General features: G+C 36.8%; 1 protein-coding gene across 1 annotated transcript in view; it reads left to right on the forward strand.

Annotated features, from left to right (window-relative positions):
* Positions 1–16,485, forward strand: part of UBR3 (ubiquitin protein ligase E3 component n-recognin 3) — a 223,531-nt gene that overhangs the window by 103,070 nt on the left and 103,976 nt on the right. The window contains exons 20-22 of the mRNA XM_065880145.1: positions 10,739–10,880; positions 14,386–14,490; positions 15,572–15,745. Coding sequence (XP_065736217.1) covers positions 10,739–10,880; positions 14,386–14,490; positions 15,572–15,745 — 421 coding nt within the window. The remainder of the gene's footprint in view (positions 1–10,738; positions 10,881–14,385; positions 14,491–15,571; positions 15,746–16,485) is intronic.

A 16,485-nucleotide genomic window follows, 5' to 3' on the forward strand; every position in this document is an offset into this window, starting at 1 on the left:
ATTTCTCTAGGAGGAGGGTCAAGAAGGATCTTGCTGTAATTTGTCATAGAGTGTTCTGTCTATGTTTTCCTCTAAGAGTTTTATAGTCTCTGGCCTTACATTTAGGTCTTTAATCCATTTTGAGTTTATTTTTGTGTATCATATTAGGGAGTGTTCTAATTTCATTCTTTTACGTATAGCTGTCCAGTTTTCCCAGCACCACTTATTGAAGAGGCTGTCTTTTCTCCATTGTACATTCTTGGCCTCCTTTATCAAAAATAAGGTGACCATATGTGTGTGGTTTATCTCTGGGCTTTCTGTCCTGTTCCATTGATCTATATTTCTTTTTTTGTGCCAGTACCATACTGTCCTTATTACTGCAGCTTTGTAGTATAGTCTGAAGTCTGGCAGCCTGATTCGTCCAACTCCGTTTTTCTTTCTCAAGATTGCTTTGGCTATTCGGGGTCTTTTGTGTTTCCATACAAATTGTGAATTTTTTTGTTCTAGTTCTGTGAAAAATACCATTGGCAGTTTGATAGAGATTGCATTGAATCTGTAGATTGCTTTGGGCAGTAGAGTCATTTTCACAAAGTTGATTCTTCCAATCCAAGAATATGGTATATCTCTCCATCTATTTCTATCATCTTTAATTTCATTCCTCAGTGTATTATAGTTTTCTGCATCCAGTTCTTTTTTCTCCTTAGGTAGGTTTATTCCTAGGTATTTTATTCTTTTTGTTGCTGTGGTAAATGGGAGTGTTTCCTTAATATCTCTTTGAGATTTTTCATCATTAGTGTATAGGAATGTAAGAGATTTCTGTGCATTAATTTTGTATCCTGCTACTTTACCAAATTCATTGATTAGCTCTAGTAGTTTTCTGGTAGCCTCTTTAGGATTTTCTATGTATAGTATCATGTCATCTGCAAACAGTGACAGCTTTACTTCTTCTTTTCCCATTTGGATTCCTTTTATTTCTTTTTCTTCTCTGATTGCTGTGGCTAAAACTTCCAAAACTATGTTAAGTAATAGTGGTGAGAGTGGGCAACCTTGTCTTGTTCCTGGTCTAAGTGGAAATGGTATCAGTTTTTCACCATTGAGAATGATGTTGGCTGTGGGTTTGTCATATATGGCCTTTTATTATGTTGATGTAAGTTCCCTCTGTGCCTACTTTCTGGAGGGCCTTTATCGTAAATGGGTGTTGAATTTTGTCGAAAGCTTTTACTGCAGCTATTGAGATGATCATACGGTTTTTCTCCTCCAATTTGTTAATTTGGTGTATCACATTGATTGATTTGCATATATTGAAGAATCCTTGCATTCCTGGGATAAACCCCACTTGATCATGTTGTATGATCCTTTTAGTGTGCTGTTGGATTCTGTTTGCTAGTATTTTGTTGAGGATTTTTGCATCTATGTTCGTCAGTGATATTGGCCTGTCGTTTTCTTTTTTTGTTACATCTTTGTCTGGTATTGGTATTAGGGTGATGGCCTCGTAGAATGAGTTTGGGAGTGTTCCTCCCTTTGCTGTATTTTGGAAGAGTTTGAGAAGGATAGGTGTTAGTTCTTCCCTAAATGTGTGATAGAATTCGCCTGGGAAGCCATCTGGTCCTGGGCTTTTGTTTGTTAGAAGATTTTTAATCACAGTTTCAATTTCAGTGCTTGTGATTGGTTTGTTCATATTTTCTATTTCTTCCTGATTCAGTCTTGGCAGGTTGTGCATTTCTAAGAATTTGTCCATTTCTTCCAGGTTGTCCATTTTATTGGCATAGAGTTGCTTGTAGTAATCTCTCATGATCTTTTGTATTTTTGCAGTGTCAGTTATTACTTTTCCTTTTTCATTTCTAATTCTGTTGATTTGCGTCTTCTCCCTTTTTTTCTTGATGAGTCTGGCTAATGGCTTATCAATTTTGTTTATCTTCTCAAAGAACCAGCTTTTAGTTTTATTGGCCTTTGCTATTGTTTCCTTTATTTCTTTTTCATTGATTTCTGATCTGATCTTTATGATTTCTTTCCTTCTGCTAACTTTTGGGGTTTTTTTGTTGTTCTTTCTCTGATTGCTTTAGGTGTAAGGTTAGGTTGTTTATTTGAGATGTTTCTTGTTTCTTGAGGTAGGATTGTATTGCTATAAACTTTGCTCTTAGGACTGCTTTTGCTGCATCCCATCAGTTTTGGGTCGTCATGTTTTCATTGTCATTTGTTTCTAGGTATTTTTTGATTTCCTCTTTGATTTCTTCAGTGATTTCTTGGTTACTTAGTAGTGTATTGTTTACTGTCCATGTGTTTGTGGTTTTTTCCTGTAATTGATATCTAGTCTCATAGTGTTGTGTTTGGATAAGATACTTGATACGATTTCAATTTTCTTAAATTTACCAAGGCTTGATTTGTGACCCAAGATATGGTCTATCCTGGAGAATGTTCTGTGCGCACTTGAGAAGAAAGTGTATTCTGTTGTTTTTGGATGGAATGTCCTATAAATATCAATTATGTCCATCTTGTTTAAAATATTATTTAAAGCTTATGTTTCCTTATTTATTTTCATTTTGGATGATCTGTTCATTGGTAAAAGTGGGGTGTTAATGTCCCCTATGATTGTGTTACTGTCAATTTCCCCTTTTATGGCTGTTAGCATTTGCCTTATGTATTGAGGTGCTCCTATGTTGGAGGCATAAATATTTACAGTTGTTATATCTTCTTCTTGGATTGATCCCTTGATCATTATGTAGAGTCCTTCTTTGTCTCTTGGAATAGTCTTTATTTTAAAGTCTATTTTGTCTGATATGAGAATTGCTACTGCAGCTTTCTTTTGATTTCCATTTGCATGGAATATCTTCTTCCATGCACTCACTTTCAGTGTGTATGTGTCCCTGGGTCTGAAGTGGGTCTCTTGTAGACAGCATATATACAGGTCTTGTTTTTGTATCCCTTCAGCCAGTCTGTGTGTGTCTTTTGGTGGGAGCATTTAATCCATTTACATTTAAGGTAGTTATCGATATGTATGTTCGTATTACCATTTTCTTAATTGTTTTGGTTTTGTTATTGTAGGTCTTTCTCTTCTCTTGTGTTTCCTGCCTAGAGAAGTTCATTTAGCATTTGTTGTAAAACTGGGTTGGTGGTGCTGAATTCTCTTAGCTTTTGCTTGTCTGCAAAGGTTTTAATTTCTCCATCGAATCTGAATGAGATCCTTGCTGGGTAGAGTAATCTTGGTTGTAAGTTTTTCCTTTTCACCACTTTAAATATGTCCTTCCACTCCCTTATGGCTTGCAGAATTTCTGCGGAAAGATCAGCTGTTAACCTTATGGGGATTCCCTTGTATGTTATTTGTTGTTTTTCCCTTGCTGCTTTTAGTATTTTTTCTTTATATTTAATTTTTGATAGTTTGATTAATATGTGTCTTGGCATGTTTCTCCTTGGATTTATCCTGTATGGGACTCTCTGTGCTTCCTGTGCTTGATTGACTATTTCCTTTCCCATATTAGGGAAGTTTTCAACTATAATCTCTTCAAATATTTTCTCAGTCCCTTTATTTTTCTCTTCTACTTCTGGGACCCCTATAATTCGAATGTTGGTGCGTTTATTGTTGTCCCAGAGGTCTCTGAGACTGTTCTCAATACTTTTCATTCTTTATTCTGCTCTGCAGTAGTTGTTTCCACTATTTTATCTTCCAGGTCACTTATCTATTCTTCTGCCTCAGTTATTCTGCTGTTGATTCCTTCTAGAGAATTTTAAATTTCATTTATTGTGTTGTTCATCATTGTTTGCTCTTTAGTTCTTCTATGTCCTTGTTAAACGTTTCTTGTATTTTCTCCATTCTGTTTCCAAGATTTTGGATCATCTTTACTATCATTACTCTGAATTCTTTTTCAGGTAGACTGCCTATATCCTCTTCATTCGTTTTGTCTGATAGGTTTTTACCTTGCTCCTTCATCAGCTGTGTGTTTCTGTGTCTTCTCATTTTGCTTAACTTACTGTGTTTGGGGTCTCCTTTTTGCAGGCTACAGGTTCATAGTTCCCATTGTTTTTAGTGGCTGCCCCCAGTGGCTAAGGTTGGTTCAGTGGGTTGTGTAGGCTTCCTGGTGGAGGGGACTAGTGCGTGTGTTCTGGTGGATGAGGCTGGATCTTGTCTTTCTGGTGGGCAGGACTGTGTCTGGTGGTGTGTTTTGGGGTGTCTTTGACCTTATTATAATTTTAGGCAACCTCTCTGCTGATGGGTGGGGTTGTGTTTCTGTCTTGCTAGCTGTTTGGCATAGGGTGTCCAGCACTGTAGCTTGCTAATCATTAAGTGGAGCTGGTCTTAGCGTTGAGATGGAGATCTCTGGGAGAGCTGTCTCCATTTGAATTTACGTGGAGCCGGGAGGTCTCTGGTGGTCCAGTGTCCTGAACTGCGCTATCTCACCTTAGAGGCTCAGACCTGACACCCGGCCAGAGCACCAAGACCCTGTCAGCCACGTGGCTCAGAAGAAAAGGGAGAAAAAAAAAGAAAGAAAGAAAAAATAATAAAATTATTAAAATAAAAAAATATGATTAAAAATTAAAAAAATACAAGAGTAATTTTTAAAAAAAAGAAAGAAAGAAGAGAGCAACCAAACCAAAAAACAAATCCACCAATGATATCAAGCACTAAAAACTATACTAAAAAATAAAAACAGAAACAAAAAAATAACGGGCAGACAGAACCCTAGGACAAATGGTAAAAGCAAAGCTATACAAACAAAATCACACAAAGAAGCATACACATACACACTCACAAAAAGAGAAAAAGGAAACAATATCTATCTATCTATATATATATAAAAAAAGAGAGCAACCAACTCAATTAAAAAAACCTACCAGTGATAATAAGCCCTAAATACTAAATTAAGATAAACATAAAATCAGAACCAAATTAGCTGCAGAAAGCAAACCCAAGTCTACAGTTGCTCCCAAATTCCACCACCTCAAGTTTGGGATGATTTGTTGTCTATCCAGGTATTCCACAGATGCAGGGTACTTGAAGTTGATTGTGGAGATTTAATCTGCTGCTCCCGAGGCTGCTGGGAGAAATTTTCCTTTCTCTTCTTTGTTTGCACAGCTCCTGGGGTTCAGCTTTGGATTTGGCCTTGTCTCTGCATGTAGGTTGCCTGAGGGTGTCTATTCCCCCACCCTGACAGGATGGGGTTGAAATAGCAGCTGATTAGGGGGCTCTGGCTCACTCAGGCCACGGGGAGGGAGTGGTACGGAATGCGGGGTGAGCCTGTGGCAGCAGAGGCAGGCGTGATGTTACAACAGCCTGAGGCGCACAGTGTGTTCTCCTGGAGAAGTTATCGCTGGATCTTGGGGACCCTGGCAGTGGCGGGCTGCACAGGCTCCCGGGAGGGGAGGTGTGGTTAGTGACCTGTGCTTGCCCTCAGGCTTCTTGGTGGCTACAGCAGCAGCCTTAGCGTTTCATGCTCGTCTCTTGTGTCCACGCCAATAGCCGTGGCTTGCATCCGTCTCTGGAGCTCATTTAGGTGGTGCTCTGAATCCCCTCTCCTCACGCACCCCGAAACAATGGTCTCTTGCCTCTTAGGCAGGTCCAGACTTTTTCCTGGACTCCCTCCTGGCTAGCTGTGGCACACTAGCCCCCTTCATGCTGTGTTCACACAGCCAACCCCAGTCCTCTCCCTGGGATCTGACCTCTGAAGCAGGAGCCTCAACTCCCAGCCCCCAACCTGTCCCCGCTGGTGAGCAGACCAGCCTCTCAGGCTGGTGAGTGCTGGTTGGCACCGATCCTCTGTGCGGGAATCTCTCTGCTTTGCCCTCTGCACCTCTGTTATTGCACTCCTCTGTGACTCTGACGCTTCCCCCGCCTACGCACTCCCCGTCTCGGCCAGTGAAGGAGCTTCCTAGTGTGTGGAAACTTTTCCTCCTTCACAGCTCCCTCCCCTAGATGCAGGTCCCGTCCCTATTCTTTTTGTTGTTGTTGTTTTGTTGTTTTGCATTACGCGGGCCTCTTACTGTTGTGGCCTCTCCCATTGTGGAGCACATGCTCTGGACGCGCAGGCTCAGCGGCCATGGCTCACGGGCCTAGCCTCTCCGCAGCATGTGGAATCTTCCCGGACCGGGGCACGAACCCGTGTCCCCTGCATCGGCAGGCGGACTCTCAACCACTGCGCCACCAGGGAAGCCCCCGTCCCTATTCTTTTGTCTCTGTTTTTTTCTTTTCTCTTTTTCCCTACCCAGGTACGTGGGGAGTTTCTTGCCTTTGGGGAATTCTGAGGTCTTTTGCCAGCGTTCAGTAGGTGTTCTGTAGGAGCTGTTCCACATGTAGATGTATTTCTGATGTGTTTGTAGGGAGGAAGGTGATCTCCACGTCTTACTCTTCCGCCATCTCGAAGGTCCCTCTCTATTTATTTATTTATTTTGGCTGTGCTGGGTCTTTGTTGCTGCGTGCAGGTGTTTTCTTCTTGTGGCAAGCGGGCTACTCTTCGTTGCAGTGTACAGGCTTCTCATTGCAGTGGCTTCTCTTTTTGCAGAGCACGCACTCTAAGTGCGTGGGCTTCAGTAGTTGTGGCACACAGCCTCAGTAGTTGTGGCTCTTGGGCTCTAGAGCATAGGCTCAGTAGTTGTGGCGCATGGGCTTAGTTTCTCCACAGCATGTGGGATCTTCCCGGACTAGGGCTCAAACCCTTATCCCCTGCTTTGGCAGGTGGATTCTTAACCACTTCACCACCAGGGAAGTCCTGCTATTATGTCTTCAGAATCTACCTTGATGCAGGGCACTCTGTAGATAATCAGTAATTGCTAAATGAATGAAAAGTAAGATTCTTAAAATTTTTTTGTGCTGAGAGTTTAAGTGAAAATAAGCCATTTTCATTGTGTGATGTTTAGACCTTTAGAATTTTAGGATCTTATTGCTGGAAAAGCCCTTCAAGATCTCTCCAGCTTCTGTAGAAATGTCTTTGGAGCCATCACTGGAAGAGGGGATTGGGCAACAGCAACAGAAGGCCTAAGAGAGTGGAGGTGGCTCATCCCGTTTTCCTCACTCCCTTCCAAATACCCCTTAATGGGCAATTCAGCTTTTAAAATGAGAAAAACAAAAACAAAAAACAACAAGAACAAAAAACAAACCAACAGTTGGAAAACCATCTATTCAATTCATTGTTATATTTTACATATGGGGACATTGTGGTCCAGAGAAGTTCAGTGAAATACGTTTGTTAATGGCAGTGTTGGAACTGTTGTCTAGACCATTTCCAAAAGACAAATGTGATTTTTATATAGTGGTTACTTTAAATTCAGCTGGAAAGCAAATCTTTGAACTGTAATTTCTGATATTTCTGTTGCTTCCCATCTCCCATCTTGAAGGTTAATGGCTGCTGGCCCGTGTTTTAAAGTATGATGTATGAGTTTATATATGTCATTTATGTCTCAAGCTAGTCAATAATTGTTGGTTTGAGTCACTTAAAAATTTTTTTTGTTGTCATGTAGCTTTTCATTTGCATTATTTCATTAATGATTTTGAAAAGAGCAGTCAGAATGGTATTACTTGCTGCCTTGAACAAATATATAACCTTTATTTCAGAACACTTTATTAATCTAGGTGCTGCATATTTAGGGACCTAGTGCTTAAAGCAAACAAAGAAATAAAATAAAAACTAAAAATTGCTTTTCTATGTTAAATGAAATAGAATAATTGAAACATTTAATCATAGGCTATTGAGATTGCTTTGAAGATTATGCTTATATGTAGCCACTATAGTTTTATATAGAAACCAGTTTTTTTTTTTTAAATCAAACTTAATGGCATCCTCTTCTTGAATCATAGATGCAATTCATTTCTTTGGTATGTTGATGGTAATTTTTTTTTTTTTTTTGAGCAGAGAAAGGTTTATTGCAGGGCTAAGCAAAGAGAACAGGTGGCTTGTGCTGTAAAAAACCCCAAATACCCCCATGGTTTTCAGGGAGAAGTTTTTATAGGCAAAATTTGGGCTGAGGGCTGCAGGGTGTGTGACTTTCTTCTGGTTGGTTGGTGGTGAGGAAACAGGGTGGTGCCACAGGAATCTTATGCTCAGCCTGAAGTCACCATCCTCCACCTGGGTGGGGTCCCCAGTTCCTGGGTGTATGGCTATTGTCTCCATTCCCTTCACGTCCCAGGGACCCTTCTTTTGCTCCATAAAGGTGACCAGGTCTGGCTTAGAGACAGGACCCAAGGAGACCAGGTTTTTATAGTTCTCTAACATCGCATCCCTGTACAATTCCCATTGAGTGCTGTCCAGAAATTCCCACTTATCCTGAGAAAATTCTATGACTACATCCTGGAATGTCAACAGTCCCTGAGAAGCTGCCATTTCCTCCTCTTCTTCATCTTGTCTGGGTCATTTTCTCATCGATATTACGTTGAGGAATCACATCAGCATCTTGAGGATATGCCTTTGCTCCTAACATACCCACAGGCAGAAGGATCTTGAAATGCTGAAAAGGTCAACTTTTCCTGTCCTTGTCTCAGAAGATATTCAGGAAAAATCATCTCCTATAGGGAGACCAAACTATGAATTCATTCTTTCCTGTTTCTAGGTGTTCTCACCTCATATAGATGTCAGGAAATTCTGCTAACACGGGGTATGTGGGCTGTACTGACTTTCCCCTTCCAAACCCATGTAACAGGAAACCATGTTGCCTCTCCTTGTAATTTATTATTTTTAAGATTTTTCCCCCTCCCTACATGATATTTGTTTCCTCTAAGTTGAGTTTTCTACTGTTCAGTCTGTAGCTTTTATGTTCGTGCATTCTTTGGATGTCTGATAATTCTGGCTGCTTGTGGTGAAGAGCTCTCCATGCCTTGGTGGATCTTTGTAGATTCTGAGCTTTAACATGGTGTGATTTGGGCCGGCAGGTTTGTTGAGAAGCCCTTATGTTAGTCTCTTTAGAACTTCCTTTTTGGTTTTGTCAGATTCCTCAGAGAAGTATTTTCAAATATTGCCTAGAAGGTAATGGTCTGGCTGCCATTATTTTGTAAACTGAATGGAGTCAGAGCCTAAGTGCTCTGAGTCAAAATGCATATGATGACTTTCTTTTTTTCCTCTGTCATTTTTCTCACATTCTACTGGCTCACGTTAAGCCTGGTGATGGGGTGGAAATATGTAATGTACCAGCAGTGAGGCACCTCATGTCATATGGCAATGAGCAGGGATGTCCTCCTCTTTTAAGGAAGTGATCCAACAGTTGGTAACAACAATACAGTCTGCCATAGAGAGTGTTCCAAATGCAAGAATAATGGGACTCAAGCAGTTTGGTCTTGGCCATACCTCCTTCTATTGTTTTAGATCAATACCATAGCTTAAGAAAACTTCAGAGACAAAGATTTCTAAGAAGGAATTTGCATAAAGAGGGTGAAATCTCAGTGGCTCTCAAAGGACACCTGGACTTTCTAGGCATACGATGATTTTAATCGCCTATCCTCCTACCCTTAACTGTGCTTGCGTTTTACCTTCTCCAGAGATGAATTCTCTAGCCAGAATTCTGTTCGGGTGGGGGAGAAGCAGTTTTCATCCAATCCTCATTTTAGCCTCCTATCTCCCCAACTCCAGTTATTGAAGAACCAGATGTTTCCAGTTTCTGAGCCTTTTGAGGATTCTGCAGTGTAATTGGGGTTGATTCTCAGCTGTCCGCATTGCCTTCCTGTGATTTGGCTTTCTTAGGTTTACTAGAGTCAACATGTATCCATTTGCTTTCCAATTGACAAAAGTTTGCATTTTTTTTTTTTTTGGATTTTCTTCATCCTGGTGCTTTTCATCCTTTAAGAAATACCATTACTATATTTTTATTGGAGTTTTGAGTGAAAGTAAAATTAAATATTTATGTTCATTCTGTCATTTTAACTTCAAGTGCTGAATATATAACTCACTTGCATTCTCTGGATTACTGGGTGAGGTTGAGCCTTTAAAAAAAACTTATTAATTTCCCTTTATGATTCTTGGTGTGAGATTGGTGTATGGATTATTCTTCGATGATTTTTCTGTTAGATTGCCTAAAGTTTATCAGTTCTAAAGTTTTACTTTTATATTTGGATTTTTAATCCACCTGGAGTTGATTTTTATATGTACAGTGAAGTAGTGATTTATTTTTTTTTTTTCCCCTACAGAAAACCAGCTCCAGGACTATTTATTGAACAATCCATTCTTTTCTCACTGATTTGTAATGCTAATTCTGTCATATACAATTGATCCTCATTACTTGCAAATTCTATTTTGCAAATTTGGCTACTTGGTAAAATTTGTGTTTATGCCCGAAATCAATACTCAGAGCAATTCCTTGGTTAGTCACAGATCTCGGTGGATATGCAGAGGGCACCTAGGTTGAAGTGGAACAAAGCAAAACTCTACCCTCTTGTTTCAGCTCATACTGTAAACGTGTCCTTTTCATGGTCAATTTAGTGCTATGTTTTTGCATTTTTGTCCTTTGGTGATTTTGTTGTTTAAAATGGTCCCCAAGAGTAGTGCCACAGTGCTGTTTAGTGTTCCGGAGAGCAGGAAGGCTTTGATGTGCCTTACAGAGAAAATTTGTTGTCAGATAAGCTTTGTTCAGGCTGTTATAGTGCTGTTAGCTGTGAGTTCAATGGTAATGAATCAATAATATGATACATCCAGAAAAAGGTAGAGGAAGTTATGATCTGTACCTAAGGCTATTCCAAAAAGTGCTGAAGTAACATATATAGTGTGTGATGAAGCTATGGAATCACTATTTAAATTACATTTTAATCTTGAGTCTATCATCTAATTTTAGTATTGTTTTATTTTTACAGTTTAAAACAGAGTGGAAAATTCCCTGGAAATCCCTGGCCTCCCTATAAGAAAAGGACGCCACTCCATCCCAGCTATAAAGGTCTCATGAGACTTTTGCACTGTAAAACTTTACACATTGTGCTATTCACTCTGCTTTACAAGGTACAGTAGTAATTCAAATAGAAAGACTCAGATTAGAATTTATTACCATAATTTGTAAATAAAAGTGCTAAAGGATAATATTTACATAAAAATATTTATAAAGTAAAATGTATTTATATGTTTAAGATGTGTGAGGATATGTCATAATCACATATATATGAATTGTATTCTTTATGTAATTTCAAATCTAAGTTGAAAATAACAGCTATACCACTTTTTGGGGGAAACTATTCATATTATCAGTTTCAGATAGGAATTTTTTTATGGTTTCTGTGCCACAAGAAGTGAAATATTGTGTGAGTACAGGAAGAATGAAATGAACAGTAGGGACCAAACAACCACCAGAATCCACTAAAATGACAAAACTAACATGGCAGCCATAGGAGCCAGTGACCCTGTGTTTAGGCTTGTTCTCTTGGCTTTCTTCCTCTGATCAGGAATGTGACATGGAGGGATTTGAATGGGCTCCTAAGTGACACCATTAAGGATTTTCTTTCGTTAAATACCTTAGAAACTCAAAAGGTGATGCTTTTACTTTTTTGTTACCTAGAATTTGTTTTATCCTTGGGTCTTCTCACACAGAATGGACTTACTTATTTGGCTAACATTAGTTGTGTACTCAAAAATTGTATACATAATGTCATGGAGTATGTGTATATATATATAACAGGCATATTTATGTTCTAACCTGGATAAGAAATGAAAGACAAACTATACTCATGTTATATAGGTAAAATAACTATAGACATTTATAAAGTAACTAGACACGATAAACATTATACAGTTAGATATAAAAAAACTATTGTTTCTTCTTTCTAATTAGAATTTGAAAAATTAAAAATCAAATTAAAAAAGTAAGCCTATTTGTTAGGCAAATTTACAATGACTACATATGCATTATTTAAATTAAATTTAGTTAAGTAGACACTTTAGTTTTTTTCTTGTTTGCTGTGTAAACAAATATAACTTTTAGATTTCTGTACCCCCTATTCTTTTTAACTCTACCCCATGACCAGTTTTTTGTTTTACTTGTAAAAATTACTCCTGTTAAAATTTTAGACATGCGCCTCAAAAAAACATCTTGAATGGTTTATTTTCATTAATTTCTAAGAGAATTATTCAGTAAAATGATTTAAAATGTTCTTTTTTCATTAAAAAAAGTAGAATATTTTTTCTTACTAAAAAGATATTTGTGGTTTTGATTTTTTACAAATAGATTTTTTTTTGAATGTCTACTTAGTGCCAGATTTTGTTTCAAATACTTTATACACTTATATACATTACTTTGTTTAATTCTAGGAAACTTCCTTATGAGTGAAAGTTCTGTTGTTGTTCTCATTTTTCAGATATGATTTTTAAGTTTTAGAGATTAAATAACTAGTTCAGATAGTGAAGCTAAGTACATATATTGGGTTGGGCAAAAAGTTTCTTTGGGTTTTTCCGTAACATCTTACAGATAATAAATGTCAGTAATTCTTGATTTAAAAATTAAAGAAGCCTACTGCAAATGATTTGTGTCCTTTCAAGTTAAATTTTTTCAACCTTTTTATTTGCTTACTGTAAAAATAATATTTCATCAAAAATAGAAAGGCAATATTGTTATAAGATTATTATGAACAAATTTTTTAAAATCTCAACTTTGTAATAGTTTTCATGACTTTTATGATAATAGAAGAACCTTTAATTGACATTGCATTGGCAGGTCAACTTTCTAAAAATCAGTGTCAGTAAACCATTTCATCTCCTGCCATGTTTAATATTAAAAAACTTTAATATAGAACATGTTGATAAAAATCCCCAGAAACCATTTTTATTTTTTTTTTGTAGTACCTAATAAAGTTTTTTCTTTTCTTAGCCCTTAAGTTACTCATTTGAAGCTGTAAGATGTAATGCCATAGGATTTCAAGCCAAAATTTATTTAATTTTAGCTAGTAATGCTCTATTTATTAAGAGGAGGCAGAGTAGTAATGATAGGCAGTCCTTGGGAGTTTGAAACTGTTCTAGTATTGCTTGTGCTAGCTGAGTGTGTGGCTGAGCCTTGGTTTCCTCCCTGTAAAGTACTGGATTAGAAAACATGACCTTTGTTGCCTCCCAGCCTTCAGTCCCCTCTTACTGTTCTTGCTCCTCCCACTATCCATACCACCTATCTACTATTTATTGAACACCAATTGCTAGATACTGTATGAAGCAAGTTACAGATAGTGATCATGTAATCCTTGCAATAATTCTGGACTACTATTCCAGTTTTAAAGATGAGAAAACTTAAGGCCAGATGTTGCTCAAGGTCAAATAGCTAAGTATATACAGAATTTGTATTAAAAAACAGGTTTTTAAAAGATTTTGAAAGTCTATTCTCCTCACCACTGTGCCACACAAAATATGAATGGAAAAGCCTTCTCAGTAGTCAGAATAAGCATTAGAAAGTCAGTGAACTGAAAGTCTTTATTTTTTAGTCACAATAGATTAGCTCCTAAGTGACTAAGTCCTTTCCAAGCTCCCTCTGCCGTTTGGGCAGTTTCTGCTAGGCTCAGCCTAGACTGGCCTCTTTTTTTGTTCTCTGTAGTCTCATCTGCAGCTGACAATGCCACTCCCCGCAGAAGCTCTTCCTCTTACCCCTTCCATAGTTTGACCAGATGGCTTTTTTTTTTTAAATAATGAAGACAACATGATAGTTGCCAGGCTGTTTTTTTCTTATGGTATTTTATGTGTCTTCTGGTTAATAGTTTGTTGCATCATATTGAATGAGTGATTGGTGTAGGTTAGCCCCAAAGTCCTGCATAAAATGTGTAAGGCTTGCATTGTGTATTCCGTGTATAAGGTCAGATTTATCAGTATTTCCTCAGAGAAGCCTCTCTCCTAACCACTTGCATTTCTTTTTCCTTTCTCACTCATATAAACCACACATTGCATACACATTTACACAACAACACAAAACACTCAGGTTCAGAGCTTTAATTTTAGAGACAGATTTTAAGAATATTAATGTTCCATAAACAATTATTTTGCTCCCAGTTATATGCCAGGTGCTATGCCAAACACATTTGCATGAATTATCCTATTTAACAAACTTATTTATCTGATATCTTTGTCATCAGGAGAAGAGTGTCAGCAACTTAGAATGTAAAATAGTCTTGTTAAATTACTTTATTAGATACTAGTATTTTTATAATAATGGTTTTAGTGGATTATTTAATGTCTTAACCTTTAGGAAATCAGTGAACTAATATCTCTGGATATTGCCTAAAATACTGTGTGATCTTGAGAAGGAACCTGTTTTACGGGTTTTATTTTTGTCTTTTCACCAAGGTATGGCTTTATTCATGTATCTGATTATGAATTTTCTATATATATGTATATATATGTACATATGCATACATACACGTATATATGTGTATATGTATTTTATGTTACTTTCATCTATAGCATTAAAATATTTTTTGATATTTAAGTGAAATATGTTTTGTGGAAAAAAAGTAATTACAGGGCATCTTTTCCCTTTTTAAAGATTTTGATGGATCATCAAAATCTGTCAGAACATGTACTCTGCATGGTTTTATATCTGATTGAATTAGGACTTGAAAATTCAGCTGAAGAGGAATCAGATGAAGAGGTAAGTAGTTTCTTGTATTTTTAAATGTTGAAGTTATGACATGCCTTAATAAAAGGTTGTATGTCATCTTGAAAGGTATTTATGGATTCATCGTACTCAGATGAAAATCTTCCTAAGAACTATTGGAAAAGGCCCTTTTTAATTTTCACGTACATATGTTCTTTGAGAGGTTTCACTAATACATTAAACTCCATTTGTAGAATTATTGAATTTGAAATTCGTAATTCATAATATGTAGATGTAAGAAACATGGTTAGTGCACTTTTGGTGTTATACTAATAGCATTGATTACTGGTAAATAATTGTTATGTTAGGAATTCAGTCTAGAAATTCTAATAATTTGATTAGGGATTAATTTTGAATAGCAAATTGTTTCTGTAAAGGTTTTAAGTTAATGGAGTAAGTATTGTTTTAAGGGAGAATGTTTACTTAAGAATACAAGTTGTTAATCTGTTTCAGGATTTTATAAGTATCACTTCCATAAAAGTAATTGTCACTACAAATTGATTTTATAATTAATTGATATTTTCCTCATCCCCTCCCTCCAAAAAGACAGAATACAACACAACATAATAACAGCAAAAAAACAAACAAACAAGAAAAAACCAGACAAGTAAAAAGACTAGGCTGTACTTTATATTCTAAGTTGAGTCAACATATATTCTTTCATAATAGATATTAAAAGGTCATTACGATTCCTCTAAGACTAAGTCAGACTTTTGGTTGATTTTTCAGACTTTCTTCTACAGTTAGTCCAAATTAGCATTATTTGACTGTATTATGAGTTATTCCTAATGGTTGATGAATAATATTCTGTACTAAGTATTTCCAAATTGAAAAGTGTATTTTTTTCTGGAGAAGTTTAGCTGACTTCCATTGGACTTACCTATATTAGTACGGAGAAATTTGTTCTAAAATTTTGTGTTTGTATTGGTTTTATTAGCACTTTGTGATTTGTGAATGAGACTATAAGGGATTCAGGAATATGACAGGCAATAGACTATTATTTGGGCTTGTTACATTTCCATTGTACCTTAGACCAGATTGGCAAGGTTTGATATTCATTATGTTTATGTTTTAGGCATCAGCAGGTGGACCAGAACGTTGTCATGACAGTTGGTTTCCTGGTAGTAACTTAGTATCAAATATGCGACACTTTATAAATTATGTTAGAGTGAGAGTTCCAGAGACTGCTCCAGAAGTGAAGAGAGACTCACCTGCAAGTACCAGCTCTGATAGCTTGGGTTCCTTACAAGTAAGTGTAAAAGAGAGAACAAAAAAAAAGAAAGACTTTATTATGTTGGGTTGTGTCATTTAGATCATCCTATCATATCCAAAAGAAAAATAAATGTGGTTGTAGATAATTTTAAATTGTCTTTTATTTCCTCTGATATATCTAAGCAACTTTTGCCTCACCCATCTTTTTCCTTTAATCTGCCAGAGTTCACGTCGGCCTAAAGTTCTTCAAAGAGAGGTAGAAGTATATAATATTTGCATTAACTAGCAATATGGCTTTAACTGGAAATGGGGACAAATGCTGAAGTATTTGTGTGTATATGTGTGTGTTTAATTAATATGATTAGATTAAAAAATGTTCAATGTGTGTGTGTTTTTTAAACGCAGTAATTTCGGCTTAATTTTAAAGAAAATTCATATTATTGAACTTAAAAAATAATACTGCATATTTAATAGTGGGTTTTTCTTAGTAGTGTTAGTATTTTGGGCCAATTATAAGCGGCACATTTCAGTCTGTTTACATTTAGCATTGTTACTAACATCTTAAAAGTGAATGTTCCCTAAATCAAAATAAATTTAATCTTTAGTTGCTGGTGGCATGCCCATTCACAACTTTTTTTTTTTTCTCCTATGGCAGTTAATTAACTTTGATAAAATAAGCCCACAAAAATCTTAAACTCCATATATTGTGTATTTGGACGCATTTTGAAAGTCAGCTCTCTCATTGCATGTAGCTTAATTAATTTATAGAAAGCAGAA

This window comes from Phocoena phocoena, chromosome 7 (genome assembly GCF_963924675.1).
Source record: "Phocoena phocoena chromosome 7, mPhoPho1.1, whole genome shotgun sequence".
NCBI classification, from domain to species: Eukaryota; Metazoa; Chordata; class Mammalia; order Artiodactyla; family Phocoenidae; genus Phocoena; species Phocoena phocoena.